Below are 18105 nucleotides of genomic sequence, written 5' to 3' on the forward strand. Positions count from 1 at the left end.
AGTATTTTTTAATCTTACCTTTTGAATAGGTAATACATTCACTGTGTTCAAAAAAATTAAAATGTAAAATATGACAAGTAAAAAGTTTCCCTTAAACCTCTGCTTTCAATTTCAACCACCTCCCCAAACATGTGATCTGTTATTGTTTATTGTATTATTTTTAAGTTTCTTTATCACATAAAAGCAAATTCAGACTTATAATCATACTCCTACCCTTTTTATATAAAAGGTAACAACATAACCTAAACTGTTTGCAGCTTAGTTCTTTGTATTAACAATGTCTCCTGGAGCTCTCCCCAGTCAGTACATATACAACTTCCTCATTCACAGTACTCCATTGGATAGGGTACTATAATTTATTTAACTAGCCCCTAATGGTGAAAATTTCAATGATTTCCAATTTCCTAATATTACAAACAATGCTGCAGTGACTAACCTTGGAATGACACCACTTCATACATGCATATAACTAAAGGATAAGTTGTGAAAGTGTTATTGCTGAGTCAAAGGTATATATATTTTACAGTTTTGACAGATTCTGCCAAAATGCCTTCTATAGTGGTTTTTCATGTTGTTGAGAATTTATACTCTCGACAGCAAAGTGTCAAAGAGCATTTCTATCCACATCTTTGTCAAGACATTGTTATTAAATTTTAAATTTATGCTAATCTAATAGGTGAATAAATGTATTTTTATTTTTCCTTTGTTTTACTGAGAATGGGGCAAATCAACTTTAATATATTTAAAATCATTTGTATTTCTATTTTCTAAACTAGCCACCCATATCCATTGCCAATATTTTTATTTGGTTGTCCTTATCTATTTCTAGTAGCACATTGTATATTAAAGAGATTCACCCTTTTGTGGTATGAGTTTGTATTGATTATATGAAGTATTTTAATTATTAATTTTCTAAAGGCAACTATTATATACATATTATATTTTTCCATTTTCTAATTCATTCCTTTATGCTTTTAGTTTTATTACTTCCATTCTTCCACATTCCTTTGATTTGATTGTGGGCTTGATTTTCCCACATTTTGGATGAGATGATGAACTCATTTATTTCATGCTTTTTATTTTATTAATACAAGTACTTAAGGCTCCACAATCCATGTGATAGCAGCAAGGGGTAGACAAATGCCTAGGCAGATAGGGGCAGGTCCCCAGTGAAACCCCAACTCCAAGCCAAAACCTCCAGGCTTTTTCAGTTTAAAGCCAGAAAGCCAAGCCACAAGTCAAACTATGCACCACAATGAGCGCCTGTCTTCCCATTTGGCACACTTTCCCCACCTTTCACCTATTTTACTTATAACCACCCTTTCCTAATTGTTTGGGGTTTTTTTGTTGTTTTTGTTGTTTTTTGTTTTTGTTTTTTTTATTTTTTAGACAGAGTCTTGCTCTGTCGCCCAGGCTGGAGTGCAGTGGCACAATCTTGGCTCACTGCAGCCTCCACCTCCCAGGTTCAAGCGATTCTCCTGCCTTAACCTCCTAGGTAGCTGGGATTACAGGTGCCCACCACCACACCCGGCTAATTTTTGTATTTTTAGTAGAGACAGGGTTTCACCATGTTGGCCAAGCTGGTCTTAACCTCCTGACCTTAGGTGATTCATCCACCTTGGCCTCCCAAAGTGCTAGGATTACAGGTGTGAGCCACTGTGCCTGGCCTCATAATTGGTTTTTTACACTGTCGTGCCCAACTTTCAGTGGTGCCTTTGTTTTAACCTTTTTTGCATACTCACAAACCAATCAGCATACACTCCCCTATTCTGAGGCCATAGAAGTCCCAGACTCAGCCACACTGGGAGAGAAACCAGCTGACTCAGGGTAGCTGACCACTCTCATGTCCCCTGTCTGCTGAGAGCTGTTTTGTTGCTCAATAAAATTATTCTCTGCCCTCATCACCCTTCAATTGCCAGTGTATCCTTATTCTTCTTGGACGCAGGAAAAGAACTTGGAAACAGTTGAATGCGATATGAACTATAACACAGGTGGGCTGAGCTGCTGCATAAGCCAGAGTTGGCCTGGGTGGGCCGACTGAGCAGGCCACCTCTTGCAGCAAGTAACATGGCTGTGTGAGGCCCAGGTCGGGGCATCACCAGCTGAAGGTCCATAGCTTACAAAGTGACTGAGAAAAATCATGTGTCATAAGGTGCTTTGGGCTACCTTATGATATACTTTGAAGTCCCTGTTTCATGAAAAATGCAGTTTATGAATTTTCTAATTTTTGTTGTTTTTGTTCTATGGCTTTGTTTGTTCTATGTTTGTTTGTTCAATGTTACTGTGCATGTTACTCTTTGTTACTGTTCTATGGCTTCCAACAAGAAATGGGGGAGGGGAAAATTATGCATTATGTATACATCCATGTTCATATCAGAAATATTGTACATTTTGTTGTAGATTTCTACAAAAGTGCATTTGTAGAAATGCTTTCCAAAGTCCATCCATATAGAAAGTATAACAAATACTTGGCCAGGCGCAGTGGCTCATGCCTGAAATTCCAGCACTTTGGGAGGCTGAGGTGGGTGGATCATGAGGTCAGGAGTTCGAGACCAGCCTGAGCAACATAATAAAACCCCGTCTCTACTAAAAACACAAAAGTTAGCCCGGCGTGGTGGCTCACGCTTGTAATCCCAGCACTTTGGGAGGCCAAGGTGGGCAGATCACAAGGTCAGGAGATCGAGACCACGGTGAAACCCCGTCTCTACTAAAAATACAAAAAATTAGCTGGGCGTGGTGGTGGGCGCCTGTAGTCCCAGCTACTCGGAGAGGCTGAGGCAGGAGAATGGCGTGAACCCGGGAGGCGGAGCTTGCAGTGAGCCGAGATCACGCCACTGCACTCCGGCCTGGGTGACAGAGCGAGACTCCATCTCAAAAAAAAAAAAAAAAAAGGAAAGAAAAGAAAAGAAAAATAAAGTATAATAAATACTTTAAAATGATGAAATGGTGCATATCAGGCAATGTTTGTGCTATAAATATCAAATCCTGCCTTTCAATTTGCATTAAAAAATTCCAATGACTTATTATTTTAATAGACCTTACCTGCCTATTCCCATTTCCCTTCAAATATGTATAAAGTAGGCAAAAAAAAAAATGTATAGAAGTAATTACTGAAAACCTGGCTCTTCTGACTAAAAACATAATGATATTTAAGAAAGTCTGAGGTAGGCTTATGGATGTGAAACTTTTGAGGTATCATTTATGCAACATCAGTGGTTTCTAAGGTCTATTAATTTTTTGACACTAGCATTGCTTTTCCTCAAAATATCTGCTGGTAGAGTTTTAAAAATCAGTCTGGGTGTTATTAAATATATGTACCATGGTAGGGTTCTTTTATATTATTAAGTAGATCAAACCTAAAGTCCAATCTTAATTTAACTTTGCAGACGATACTAAGTAGTAACTACATATTCAAATATCACCCTGTATTTCCCTTAGCACAACAAGCTTATAGTCTCTGCTAGACTTTCATGTGGGCTGGGGACATAGCTGTTCAGTTCACTTATATCCTGGTGCTAAAATATTGGAGTATAGAAAAAATTTTTGTTAAGCTATTGACATTAATCAGATAGTAGAGATTATGATTTATGCTAGCTGGAGTTGTAATTAAAAGATGATGAATAGAACAGAATCCCTTTCAGGTAACAACTCTGAAACTTACAGTAAATTTGATTAAGGGTAAATTATAATGTCTGAGTTTCCTTACCTAATAATGGGGATAATATTAATACTCAAATTCACAGTTGTTGAAAAGATTTAATAAAATAATAGAGGTAGAGTATTCTCAAGAGTACTCAAGTGTTTTTTTTCCTTCTTTCACAATTTAAAATGCTCCAAATTTTCCTTCTGTTAATTATTTATCTGTCCTGCAAAAAATGCTTTCAAACAAAAACTATATGCTATTTTGCAGTTTCCACCATACAACTACAGAGATTTTCACACATGACTTTTATAACAAGTGAGGTTATTGTAGGCCACAGATGAAGTTAGAAGGCTGGCTTGCCTAAGAAGATGTGGCTGATAATAGTGAAAACTGGGATTTAAAAATGGATTCTCTGTGCTCAAATCCAAGAACGACATGGAGATTTATATATTCCTGATAAATTTCCTAAAAAGAACATTTTGTAACTTTTTTGTGCTCTTCCACTCTCAATAGACCTAATTAATTGATTTAAAAGAGCCAATTAAATACAAATCTTAATAGTGAATATTCTAGTTCAGAACGTTTTTTTCAAACTGTGAGTTTCCATGACTGGAAATCCAATTTGATATGGTATTTAATTATCTAATTTTAAAGAGCTAAAAATAAAGATCAGTCTTATGTCTTTTCAAATTTTCAACACACAGCATTTTTTGAAAAGCCCATACACGTGACAGCATAAAATGATTAACTGCAAAAGCACAGCTAACTAGATGCCTCCAAAAATAATGTCACTGGGAAAAAAGTTCTTAGAAATAAAAACATGGAATTTACTGTAATTTATTTGGATGGCCTATTTTACTAAATATACTCCCTTGAAATTCACTACCACTATTAAACATAAATCTTTTGTTTCAAGAGACCCACTATGAAAACTTGTAAAATCTTATGCTGAATTTCTACTCAAATGATGTGAATTTCTTAAATTATACAAAGAAAAATTGGCCTTTTAAGATGATATGTATTAATTATTAAATTAATCCAAATCTGCGCTCATCTCCCATCACTCTCCGTTTTGACCACTCTGCTTCAGCCATACTAACCTCTGTAGTCCTTTCAATCACACCAGGAAACACTCTTCCCCAGATACACAAGGATAATATACAGTCAGTAAACACCTCTATGGCTCTTCGAATTGTTTACTGCTGGCATCTGTTCTGATAGGTTGGTACACATGCTGTACTAACTGCTAAACACTTTCACCGTTACCCCTTTATACAACTACACAGATAACTCCCTGTCTTGATTTACGTCTCTGTCCAAAATTCATTAGGAGGCTTTCTTTGATATTTAAAAAGTTAGCCCTTTCTATGCACATACACACACACTACGTAAACACTGTCCTCAACACAGTCTAGAACTTCATTATCTTCTTACCCTACTCCATTTTCGTAACATTTATTCGCTCTAACATAATAAAGAACATAGCACAGAGTGAGTACTAAGTAAATATTTACTAAATGAATACTGAATCACATCTATTTTTCATTCCTTTCTTTCTTAAAAAATTAAATTATTTTAAAAATTACACAATAGCTCTTAATGAATTAAAGAACATGGATATAGACTTAAGGAAAAGGAAGACTGATTTCATAAAATGATGAATTGGTAAGATATCAACATATCAAAAACTATATTATAAGCCTCTATAAAATGAAAATTACTAAACAGTAATATTGGAAAAGGCAAGCTATATCAGATGTAAGATAAAATGGTCTTTAAATATCTAAAACTAACAATGTAAACAGTGCACTTAATTTAAAGTGCAGTTTCTTCTCTTAAAAACTGTTCTTTGCAGTGTCTGATAATCATGAATGTTTCTGCCATGAACCTGTCTCCCCAGGACAAGTTAGTAGTTTCAGCCACAGAGAGACTTACTCTCCTTTCACAAATCTGACTCTAATATTCTGACAATCTATATGACATTCTGGTAAAAAGCTACAATTACAATTACTTAATTTAAGCTGGTTGTCTAAGGTTCAAATTAATTGCTCTCTGCCTATCAAATGTACATTTTGTTTTGTTTTGTTTTGTTTTTTGAGATGGAGTTTCACTCTGTTGCCCAGGCTGGAGTGCAATGGCACGATCTCAGCTCACTGCAAACTCTGCCTCCCAGGTTCAAGTGATTCTCCTGCCTCAGCCTCCCAAATAGCTGGGATTATAGGTGTGTGCCACCACACCTGGCTAATTTTTGTATTTTTAGTAGAGACGGGGTTTCACTTGTTAGCCAGGCTGGTCTCGAACTCCTTACCTCAAGCAATCCGCCCACCTCGGCCTCCCAAAGTGCTGGGATTACAGGCACGAGCCACTGCACCTGGCCTAATCTACATTTAATCATAAATGTTTTTGCTTTACTTTCGATTCAGAAAGCGATTTCTTACTTAAAAACATCTCAATATGAAAAAATATTAAACTTAACAAAGCAAATATCTTCCAAAAGTGTCATTTAAATGTTAAACTAGATGTCTTTCTTAAATATATTTGACCAATCACTACATTTTAGCTCAAATCCTAGCTTTCCCTACCCAATATTACTGTTCAGTAATTTTTCTTTTATAGAAACTAACAGTTTTTGATATATTAAAATCTTGTTCAAGTTAATACTTTATAGAATCAAAGAGATTTCCTCTTCCTTAAACTCACATTCATATTAATTAAACAGTTTATTTTAGCCTCTAAAATTTAGACTCTACAATCTAGAAAAATAGATAGTGGTTAAGAATGTGGGCTCAAACTCCAGATCTGCCTCTTAACCAGTTCTGTTTTCTTGGGGAATTCATTTACCATTTTAATCTTTAGCTCTTCATTCATAATATTTTATAGCAATAACAGCAACAATAATATTATATGAGATTAACAACAATTCTTATTAATATTTATAGGAATATGTGGGGTTAAATGAGATAATGCATATAAAAAGTTCAGCAATTACCTGGGCTCCTAGCCATTGCTCAGTGAATTCAATCCTCTAACAAATATTTATTGAACATTACCCTGGATCAGCACTCTTCGAGACACTGGAAATACACTACACTAATTGTTAAATACAACTGCGGCCCTACTGAAGTTATTTTACTTGGGAGAGACAAATGATTAAAAATACATCATTTAATAAAATGTCACTTAAATGTCAGCATGAAGAAGAGAAATAAAGGCAGAAGAAGGGGGAGCAAAAGGGCTTGATGTGTTATTTTATACATGGTAGTCAGAGAAGGCCTCTCTGACGAAGTGACATTTGAGTAGAAACTGAATTAAGTAAAGAACAGGTCATATACATGTCCAACTTGTTTGCTAATGTAAGAATGATGATAATGGGTGATCAATAACCCCTCTTTACAAAAATTTCTTCCATCTTCCATATGTTTACACAAGCTCTGAAGGCAGTGTAGGAAAAATCAGGGAGAGGGATGGGTGGCTCAGGCACTCACTAGTTTTCATAAAGTGAGAAAGTTAAACAATTTAATCCTGTCTAGTTTTCTGTACCTCTGAGTGAATGTGCATAAAAATGTGAAGGTAAGGAAGAGATTACTTTGGCCATTCTGTCCTCAAGTTAGGCATTATGATGATAAACATGTTTTTATGGGTAGGAGCAGAGATAAATGGGAAGAGAAGTAAACGGGAAATAGAAATTACAATGAACTAAAGTGGAATTCTTTATGTAGGCTAGTCTAGCAAGACAGAAATTAAATATTTTACAGCACATTATATAATCAAAGACATTTACTTTTCACACAAATTAAATCAAGAAATAGATTCAGTTATAAGGGTACAAATAATTCAAAGGAAGATAACAGATACTACCACCATAACAAATCCATATCAATTTGTTATCTACTCATACTTGAAAATTATCTAACTCAAAGCTTCTGCTTTGTGATTTTCTTTTAAAAGAGTAACATGATCCTTTAAATCAGTGTATAATATTTGCAACAAACTGAGATAATGATTTGCATATTTCAAATACCGTACTTTAGGTTAATAGCCAGATAAACTTTAAATTTCTACCTCATATAAAAAATCATATACAATGATTTAAATTTCTACAGCATCCAGTATGTATTTATTTTCATAGCTAGTTCTATCGGATGGTGAGATAATCAATTCCAAAGTGTTGGGGGTTGGAAAAACAATAATTAACCATGTAATAGTCCAGAGAATCTAATCTATTATCAAAGTTTTATAGCAAATTTTATATTATAAGGGGTATAGCTTTATTTGAAATTTTGTATTCCTAGTCAAACTCATATCTGCGTTGTTATTTCTTTCTTTTATAGATTTGGTCTCCCAATTTAAACCTGGCTAAGCCTGTAGACAATGCAAATATTTGGTTGACTTATGAAATGGGACATCAGTATCTCTGAAATCCTATTTGTATATTTTGTTAACCTAATCTGGATAAAAAATATCTTCCTGCACTGAATTTTATTCATACTGATATATGCTGGAATTGATGTTCATACTTCCACATGAATAATTAAGCATACAAAACACTTTATTTATTTAGAGACAGGGTCTCACTCTGCTGCCTAGGCTGGAGTGCAGTGGTACAATCACAGCTCACTACAACCTCAACCTCTCGGGCTCAAGCAATCCTCCCATCTCAGCCCCCCAAGTAGCTGGGACTACAGGCATGTGCCACTACCCCCAGCTAACTTTTGTATTTTTAAGAGATATATACTTAATTGTAACCTAGAGTGCTAGAGGGAGGGCAGTGATGTAAAAGAAAGAGATGTCAAAGAAGACCCCTCAATTTATGACTTGAGAAGCTGGGTATTTGGTGGTATCACTTGTTTAAAAAGAAACAACAAATTTTGAAGTTAAAGGTGATAAGCTCAGTTTGAGGTGGAAAGTAGAACAATTTGAGTTTTGGAAAATAGAAATCTAAGTTATAAATATAAATTTGCAAATTGTTGATGTATAAATAGTAAATAAAGCCATGAGAATAGATTGCTTTGACTAAAGAGAAAATATCTTAGAATTCTGTAACAACAGCATTCATTTAGAGATGAAGGAGGAAATATTGAAAGATTTATATATATATATATATAGTGCTATAGAAAAAATGTGACAACCTATGTCAGGCTGAAGAAGAATTTTTTATGGTTTTGGTAAATAAGGGTAGAAAATGAATTTAAAAAATTAACAAAGAATGAACCAATTTCATAACTATAAAAAAATTGTTCAAGAAAGCCAGTTCCTTAACCAGAGAATTAGACTGTTTAACAAACAACTGTCAAAATCTTCTGTGAGAGAAATATTAAAGGTCATCCTCTCAGTGAAGACTCAGTAGTACAATAAAGTACAAATATAGATATTATTTCCCAGATTAACAAAAGGAAATAAAATAATTGTTTTTTAAATTTCCAAATCATTAAATCCAGACTAGGTATCAGCATTCTTGGAACTAGCACTTACTTCAAATTAAAAGCAATCCCTAAATGTATAAAAGTCATATCAACAAATATTAATCTACCAAGTTGTGTGGCTTTCCTATTTCTATGCTGTTCTTCATATTAGACAGTCCCGAAAGGAAAGAGCTCTTGCCAATACCAACCCAACTCCTGAAACATCAAAAGTGCTCAGAAACTAAGTCAGCTCCATTGATCCACTTCGGTTTAAGTCCCAAAGATTTTACCTTTAAAACACAAAACTTCTGCATACCCATACTTTATTGAACAAATCTTGTAAAGCACATGTAAGTAGTGTTTTCTGTGATAGATCATAGAGGTAAAAATGACCTAAGACAATCTCTTATCCAACCACCTGGCTCCACATAGGTAAGTTCTGATATACTGCTTCTGTGAAGAGTAGACTAGTTTTTAACAGTTCTAATATCTTATAATACATTGTAAATGTGACATCCCAAATTAGAAACCTAATTTATTCCCAATTGCTAGACATTTTCCTTGACTTATACAACTTAGAATCTTTTATAACCTGAACCTTTCAAAATATGAACCTTATAAAGTGAAGAAAAGCCTCAAGTCTGAAGAAAAACTAGGAAAGGGGAAAAAAAACCAAGTCATTTGTATACTAGCAAATACTGAATAAGAAAGCAGCTCATCTTAATAAAATCAAGGAAATTTCATGTTTCAATTGTATTAGTAATAAAAGCTAGAAAAACAAAAACAAAACTTTCTTTTTTTCTGAACTACTAGCATATAACCTAAGAATTTTATTTACTGTTGGAAATGTTAACTCACCAAAAATTCTTTTAAAACAAACATACAAAAAAGTATATAAGCGCCTACCTTAGGAACAGGATTCAGCAGAACTACACCTGATTTCTTAGTGATGACCTGTTTTGTTGTATAGTGATGATCTATAAGTTGAGGAATGTTTGAAAACCCAGTGCCCTCGAATCGATACATGTTCTGGAGAGAGAACAATAAGGTAGAATAAATGTGAAGACATTGCTTTAGAAAATCTACATTCATTGATAAATTAGATTCCATTCTTAAAAAAACTGTAATTGCATAACAATGTGAATATACTTAACACTACTGGACTATACCCTTAAAAATGGTTAAGATGATAAAAATATAAATAGATAAATAAAACTCTGACATGTTTTAAAATTCTACCTTGTGACAGAAAAATTAATTTTCACAATGTTTAAATCTAATTCAAATTTTTGAAAAATAAAAAATCTAACAAACAGACCCGAAATGCATTTTGCTAAAATGCTAACCAAAGGAAACAAAGCATGAGATACACCTGAGTTACTGGACAAGATACATGTTTACATATGTCTACATATGTATTCCATTTGATAAAACTTTCAATATCAAAAATGTCAAAAATATAAGGAAAGATATCCAATCTGATGGTAAATATTTTAATACATCTCACCATTTATTTTCTATCTGTTGATACAGTATTAGTTTGCTTTCTGTAGTGGAGTATTCATTTATTATTAATTACCAAAAACACTCATTCACACATCTCGGATAAAGAAATAAAATACACCAGTGACAAAACGGCAGATATCAACATGCTCAAATCCTAAGATTTTTTAATTGCATATCACCAGGCAAGGCGCAATTTTCCCCAAACTCCTCCAAGACCGCTTTTCTCTTGTTTTCATACTTCAAACTGGCCTATGAGTAGGTTGTCATATGGATAAATTGATAGCAATAAACCTGGCAAATCAATAATACCCCATTGGCCATATTTTTCAATGCAAGAAGCATTGCAATGCAATGTAACAAAAGCTTCCAACTGATAGTTCTCATACCCAGGAGATATATACAAATACAGATATGGGAGTACCCCCATTTTAAGAAAATGCTGTGAAGAAATAAGAACTTTCAAAACTGACTAAATTCTGACATTACTTGCATTACCGGAAGATTACTTTCCCAGCTGAAAGTTTAAAAACTCAAAGCTCTTTTTCCATACTATAAAATAAAAAAGATTGAATGTATCAAAATTTAATTTATATAAAACTTTTTAAATGAATATTTCTGTTTCATCGAGTAATGAACAAACTCGCATTAGTTTACTTTAACACTTAACTATGGAGAATAAATTAACTCAAGGGCAGTTAGTGTTTGAGTCAGTTCAAAGGGGTTGTTAATTCATTGCCTAAAGAACTTTTGTACATAGTAGGCAGACCTCCTATGATATATTAGCACCGATGCTTAAGAATATTTCACACTGAAGGTACTAATCTATTTCTAATAATATATGTTTCTAGGTGTGCAAAACACTGAGCAAGATCTCTCAGTGTCTCAGCTTATTCCTTAGTGAAACAGAGATAATATTTGTACCTCCTCACAGAGTAAAAGAGTTGAATAACTATTAACATGCAAACCACTTTACCCAGTATATGGTACATGTACTGGCACACATTCAATTATCAAATCACCAGACAAATAATAAATGTTAATGGACACAGATTGATTCCTTCTCTTTGCTACTGTGAATAGTACTGCAATAAGCATGGGAGTACAGGTATCCCTTTGGTATACTGATTTATTTTCCTTTGGATAAATACCCACTAGAGGGATTGCTGGATCATATGGCAGTTCTATTATAGCTTTTTGAGAAATCTCCACACTGATTTCTATAATGAATTTACTAATTTACATTCCCATCAACAGTATATAAGAGTTCCCGGGCCGGGCGTGGTGGCTCACGCTTGTAATCTCAGCACTTTGGGAGGCCGAAGCGGGCAGATCACGAGGTCAGGAGATCGAGACCACGGTGAAACCCCGTCTCTACTAAAAATACAAAAAATTAGCCGGGCGTGGCGGCGGGCGCCTGTAGTCCCAGCTACTAGGAGAGGCTGAGGCAGGAGAATGGCGTGAACCCGGGAGGCGGAGCTTGCAGTGAGCTGAGATCGCGCCACTGCACTCAAACCTGGGTGACAGAGTGAGACTCCCTCTCAAAAAAAAAAAAAAGAGTTCCCTTTTCTCCACATCCTTGCCTGCATTTATTATTTTTTGTGTTTTTAATAATAGCCATTCTACTGGGATCAAATGATGTTTTATTGTGGTTTTGATTTGTATTTCTCTGATGATCAGTGATACTGAGCATTTTTTCATAATACCTATTGGCCATTTGTACAACTTTTTGGAGAAATGTCTATTTATACTTTGTATTAAATGTTGTATTCAATGTCTTGAATGCGTGAATGCAGGGGTACATGAGCTTTCCAGTATTCATTTCTATGCTGCCTTATTGGTTTATTTAATTTCACATCCTGCAAAGTATGTATTCACTGACCTGATTCTCGCGAAAACTCTTTAAGATATTAACCCCCTGTATTTCCTAAACCACAGAACAAGTAAAGACAGAGCTAGGACTGAAAGCCAAGTGTTCTACCTCCAAATTCAGTGCTCTTTTTATTGATCTACTATTTAATACTTTTAACTCCTCTAAAATCTTGTATTACTTGGAACACTTGTTGACTCATTTATTTAGAGCTTGTATAATATAAACTCCTTCATTAGAATACAGTAGGCACTCATTAAATATCTGTTAATGAATTTCCCCATTTATTGAGCCCTTCTAGTCAACAGGTATATGAGGAAATAAATAGGATAATTTTAGCTCATGGAAGATTCACCTGCACAAAATGGAAAAGAATTAAAACTGTCTATATCATCTTAAACTGTTTGCAACTCCTTGAGGAGCTCAACATTATACAGCAAAAACTCACTAGAATAAAATTAGGCAGCAGAAAACCTGAGGCATTTAGTGAAAAATAAATGTTCTCATCTTTAACAGAGATATTCGAAAAATTTCAGTGACAGAAGGAAACCAGATAAAACTATCAAATGTGAACTCGTAGCCTCTTATTTTTAGCATATATTATATTGTTCATTTTAGCCACTCAAAACAAAATGGTAACATTAAAAACAAGCAATAATTTGCACACTGACCCTTTCCTTTTTGTTTCTAAGAATGCTAATTTAAATACTTATAGTTACAATTTAAACTAGAAGTGATAAGATAAATATTTCAGTCTTACATAATACATATTTCAAAAATAGTTACCTTTAGAGTTTAGAAAATAAAATGAAACATTCATATAAGCTGTGGTTAACGAGTTTATACTTTACCTACAATCTTTCCTTCTACAATTCTCATACCATCTAATAAATATTGGCAATATGGTCGCAAATTGTAATAGGGTAGGTTATCTAAATTCATAACTTAAAGGCATATACAAATTACAAAAGAGTTTGCCAAGGAAATAAAAAATGACACATTATTAGAAACAACATAGTTTCCAAAACAGTAGGTCAGATGTATGAATGTGGGAAAATATGATTATCAAATTGAGGTCCGAATACTACGAAAAATTAACAAATAGTGTGAACATTATGATAGTGGAAATACTTTAATGAATATATTCCTTTTAACCTATTTGAATGGTATGTACTTTCATTTAGCTGTAACTATGAGATGTAAATGTACTAAATGCCACGGAATCCTACACTTTAAAATAATTAATTGTATGGTACGTGAATGTCAGCTCAAAAAGACACGCTTTATATATATATAAACTTATTAAGAGATGTATGTGCGCACGTGCATGTGTGTGTACATACACCTGTTACTAAGTTATCTAGGCCCTCAGGTTCATCTAATGATCATGGTTCAATTTTTGTAAGGCAATTAGTATCAGCCTAGTCTCTAGACATAAAATGAAATCCTGTGGATAGCAATCTTGAAAATGCAGGCCATTTGAAATGACAGGAATGGAAAACAAATAGAGGCATCAATTCCTTCATATGCCAAAAACATTAAAATTCCTTAGTGGGTAAAGTTAAATTTTGAAATTACTCTTCATCTGTTTAAGGCTCAATAAAGAGATGTAACAAACATAGAAAGTAGTTTAGCAATACTTAAATAAATTTCAAAAAATAAATTAGCATTAGAATAATCAATGTAAATAGATTATTTTTAATTCTTCATTAACTTCTATTCATTATTAATGCCAATAAACAACAGCTTATCTATAAAAACCAATTCAACCATCATCCTATTCATTAAGAAATTTTATTATCACTATTCAATAAAATATTTCTTAAAAATCTTTCATGGCACCATTCTGAAAACAATTCCAAGCTCCAATTTCAAAAGTATAAGTTTCATAAACTTAAGTTTCTCTAGAAAAATATTTATCATAATCACATTGTTTTTAGTTTTAATTCAAAATATCTTTAATGTTCAAATTTAACAACATTTTAAATAGCTATATACTTTGATTTTGTAAACATTATTTTTAATTTAAAATATTACTAAATACATGTTTCCTTAAACATATTTAAATGTTAGTAAATTCTGAAGCACTGTATTTAAGAAATTCAGAAAAAAATTAAGTGCTAAATTTCAAGTGTTGCAGGCATTTATCACAAACCATTCATTATTTTAATATGATTGTACCACAATGAACTACATCAAAATACACATACGAACTAAACTGGAAACGTACATCAACATATTGTATGATAAAATGTCTCCTCTGTCCATCAGAATATACAGAAAGGACATATTCACCAGGTTTCCCATGACTCTCTCGCACCAAAAAGTCTCCTTGTTTTTTTAACAGTTCTTGAGCTTCTATTCTGGGAATTGCACCATGGTACCAGTCCTGTTCTGCCAAAGGCTTCTCACTGATGGAGATCATATCAGAAAGCTTAAACAAATATTAAAAAAAAAAAAAACTAAATTAGAGAAAATACTGATTATTTTCTAATAAAATTCATAGCAACTATAAAGGCTTCTTACAAATGTTCCTCCCTTTAATTGACCAATAAACAGTTATACAATAAACCTAAAATATCTTTTGAAGTACTGGTGCTGAAGTTTACCACAAATACATATGCTTCAACACTTTGTTTTATCTATCACACAAAGGTAGACACAATATTAGCATTTAGAGTTAGCATTGATAATCTTATTCACCATGTCCTAAAATAAATCTATATACTAAAATTATCAACCAGAGAAATTATGAAGAAAAAGAGGGAATTAACAGAAATGTATCACAAAACAACTTAATTTTTATATAAATGAAAAGCTGAGTTATTTCTTTTTTATGTAATTAACTCTTGATCACAGAGGTTCTGAGCAGTGTTATACGTTCCAGGAGCACTATCTCAGGTTTTATTTGATGCTGCCTTGCTGCTGTGCCTTTCTGTCCTTCTCTTCACTCACCTGACTTCCTTAACAATTACCTCTGCCACATGGCTGGCCCTGCTTCTACAAAGCAATGGTAGATAAAGCCCTAGGAGAAATAGCATCACTGAAAACCACCAACATGCAATTACAAACACATGGCAAAGATAAGGAGTGGTTATAAACCATGAGCATGGTAGAGAAAGCAAATTCTCTATTATTTTAAGAGGCCAAATGCTAACACCATGTCAGAGATAATTGAAGAGATAACTGTATTTCCTTGAAATGTGCTGACAGTAGATTAAATCACACATTTTCTGATTACAAGTAAAAATCTTGTTGATGTTGTTGTTGTTGTTTTTATGGCACACAGGAACTAAACTGCTCCAGATAGAGAGAGTACTTTGGGGATAAGGTATAGTAATCTGAACTAACTTTTAAGGTTCTCAAAATACAATATGCACAATGCCTCATGAGAAAGTAATTTATAAATTGGAAAAATCACAATTAATAATAAATGAAAGGCAAATATTCATATATGAAGTTTTATAGGCTGATATAAATTCTAGGTAGGGCCAAAGTATGGTAATTTTGTAGTAAGTAAAAACTGGTTTTTAACATAGCCTTCATTGTTTTGTACCACTGAAGAGATCCAAAACTTACTGCTCAAAGTTCTATTTCAGATTATCCAAACTCATTCTGTTGGTTAAAAAGAACAAAACAAAACAACAATAAAAAACTTGAGAAGTCCCAAATAGACCTCAAGGAAGAGTCTACATTCTGATTCTTACTTCTTCCACTTGTATTAAGTAACATTTTAAACTTTTAAAATACATTCCGGTTGTGACTATACATGGAAGTTTTGGTAAAGTAAGTCTTTTAATTTTCATGCAAACTATGACAAATAATATTATATCATATTTAACATATAGGATAAATATTTTATTTCAAAAAATGTTTTAATGTATTCCCAAAAATTGTTTTAAAGAGCAATTTTATCTAAAGACCCACCCACGAATATATGAGGTAAAAGAATATTGCTTTTAAAAACAAACACATAATCTACACAAAATTAACTTTTTGTATATACTGATACTAATAATGTACAATTATTAAAGAAGTAGAAATAATCAACTGTTTTCTATTTTTATAATCAAAAATTTTATTTTAAAATTTTATCATAGTGCATCTAATTAGAGTAAATTCTAAAATTTTTACTATAATGGAAATATTTCTGTCTCACCAATAGCAAAAGTGCTTATTTATTCAAAAGTTATTAATGAATACAAGAAATTCAATGTAACATCTTTGCAAAGGACTTATTTTTATCACTGTCTCTCTAAAAGGTCTACATAACAGGAAAGCATCCCAAACAAGGATGCTACCTGTTGATTTCTTGTCCTAGCCAACCTATCCTTCCAAATTTGCATTTATTTCCAACTGAGAGAATGTAGAGTTTGATGAACTAATTAAGGTGGAAAGGTAGGTATATTAAGTACAAAAGCTCAGCCAGCATTCCAAGAAATTCATTTAAACATATGATGAAGAATATGTATCGGGGAAAAAGTCATCTGGGGAAAGTATCTGAGTTTTGTTTTGTTTTTAAAAAACTAAATAGTAAGGAACTTTTATTGCTGTCTCGTAAAGATCACACTTCAATTGTATAGGCTTCTTAGTTTCTTTGGGGGTAGGAAGGGAAGCTCAAAGATCTGTTATTCCCCATCCCCTATACAACACTGTTATGAAATATAAGCTGAACTTACTGTGAGTGTATGTGTGTATATACACATGTGTACACACATACACAGGGAAAAGTCACACATATCCCCTGCCTGGGTATATCAGGTCTTTCAAAGACTTCTCTGGAAGCACTGGAAGGAATACTTTTATCAATATGATTTCAATGAAATCCCAATACAATTGTACAAACTTGACAGTAATATATGTAGGATGCATCAGCAAAAAAAATGCAACATCCCAAGAGCCCATCATAATGACATCACAAATGAAAGGAAGCTTTTTACCTGAAATATCCCATCTTTCTCAGCCTCAACAGACAGGGTTTTTCTTTGTTGGTAAATTATCTGAGATTTTTGCCAAAGATATGGGGGTAGGAGCAAAGCCTCCTTTTTAAAAGTTACAGTTAATACAGTACAGTTAATAAGTTATATTTAATAAGTTTTCCTGATTGATTGGGCTAGCTGTTTAATTAGTTATTTTCCCTAGATCTTGTTCCTAAAGAATAGTCCAGCAAAAATATACTGGAATTAGTGAAATTAAAGAGATTATTTTATATGAAAAGGCAATAAGGAGGCAGCACTTGAAAATAATTTTTTTCCTGAGGAAAGAAAAAGGATTATATTTTTCCCCTTACCCTAGTACAGGCTAATTCTCAAGTATGTAATGAAGATTTGTATACCTTTACTCAAGCATTTGAGTAGCAAGATGAGCTTCTTTTTTGGGAGGCAAAAACAAAAATGTTTTTTAAAAATATCTGGTCTAGATTCTATTAAAATTAACTACCCAATAAACCATTTTGAAAAAAGCAAAACAAGAATAAAACAGCATCGAAAATATACAAGTAAAACCCTTACTAAGCTTGAACAACCTAAATAAAACTTCAACACAAACTTTTTCAAATTCTGAATTTTTAACATAAAAATGACATTTAATTATCTTTTCTATTCTCATGTAAATTTACTTATTAACATTAATTTAACAGTCTAATTAATAAGTTATTCCAAATCTAGTTTAGTAATACACTAGGGTGA

At 33.1% G+C, this 18105-nt stretch overlaps 1 protein-coding gene across 5 annotated transcripts in view; it reads right to left on the bottom strand.

Moving 5' to 3' along the window:
- FER (FER tyrosine kinase) overlaps positions 1-18105 on the bottom strand; it is a 461875-nt gene that overhangs the window by 239023 nt on the left and 204747 nt on the right. For 4 of the 5 annotated variants that reach the window (XM_032156698.2, XM_058440644.1, XM_058440645.1 and 1 more), the window contains 2 exons: positions 14649-14852; positions 9952-10074 (listed from right to left, as the gene is read on the bottom strand). In XM_032156698.2, the coding sequence (XP_032012589.1) occupies positions 9952-10074; positions 14649-14852 (327 nt within the window). The remainder of the gene's footprint in view (positions 1-9951; positions 10075-14648; positions 14853-18105) is intronic. The other variant, XR_009214069.1, reaches the window with a different exon arrangement.

This window comes from Hylobates moloch, unplaced genomic scaffold (genome assembly GCF_009828535.3).
Source record: "Hylobates moloch isolate HMO894 unplaced genomic scaffold, HMol_V3 SCAFFOLD_6, whole genome shotgun sequence".
NCBI lineage: Eukaryota > Metazoa > Chordata > Mammalia > Primates > Hylobatidae > Hylobates > Hylobates moloch.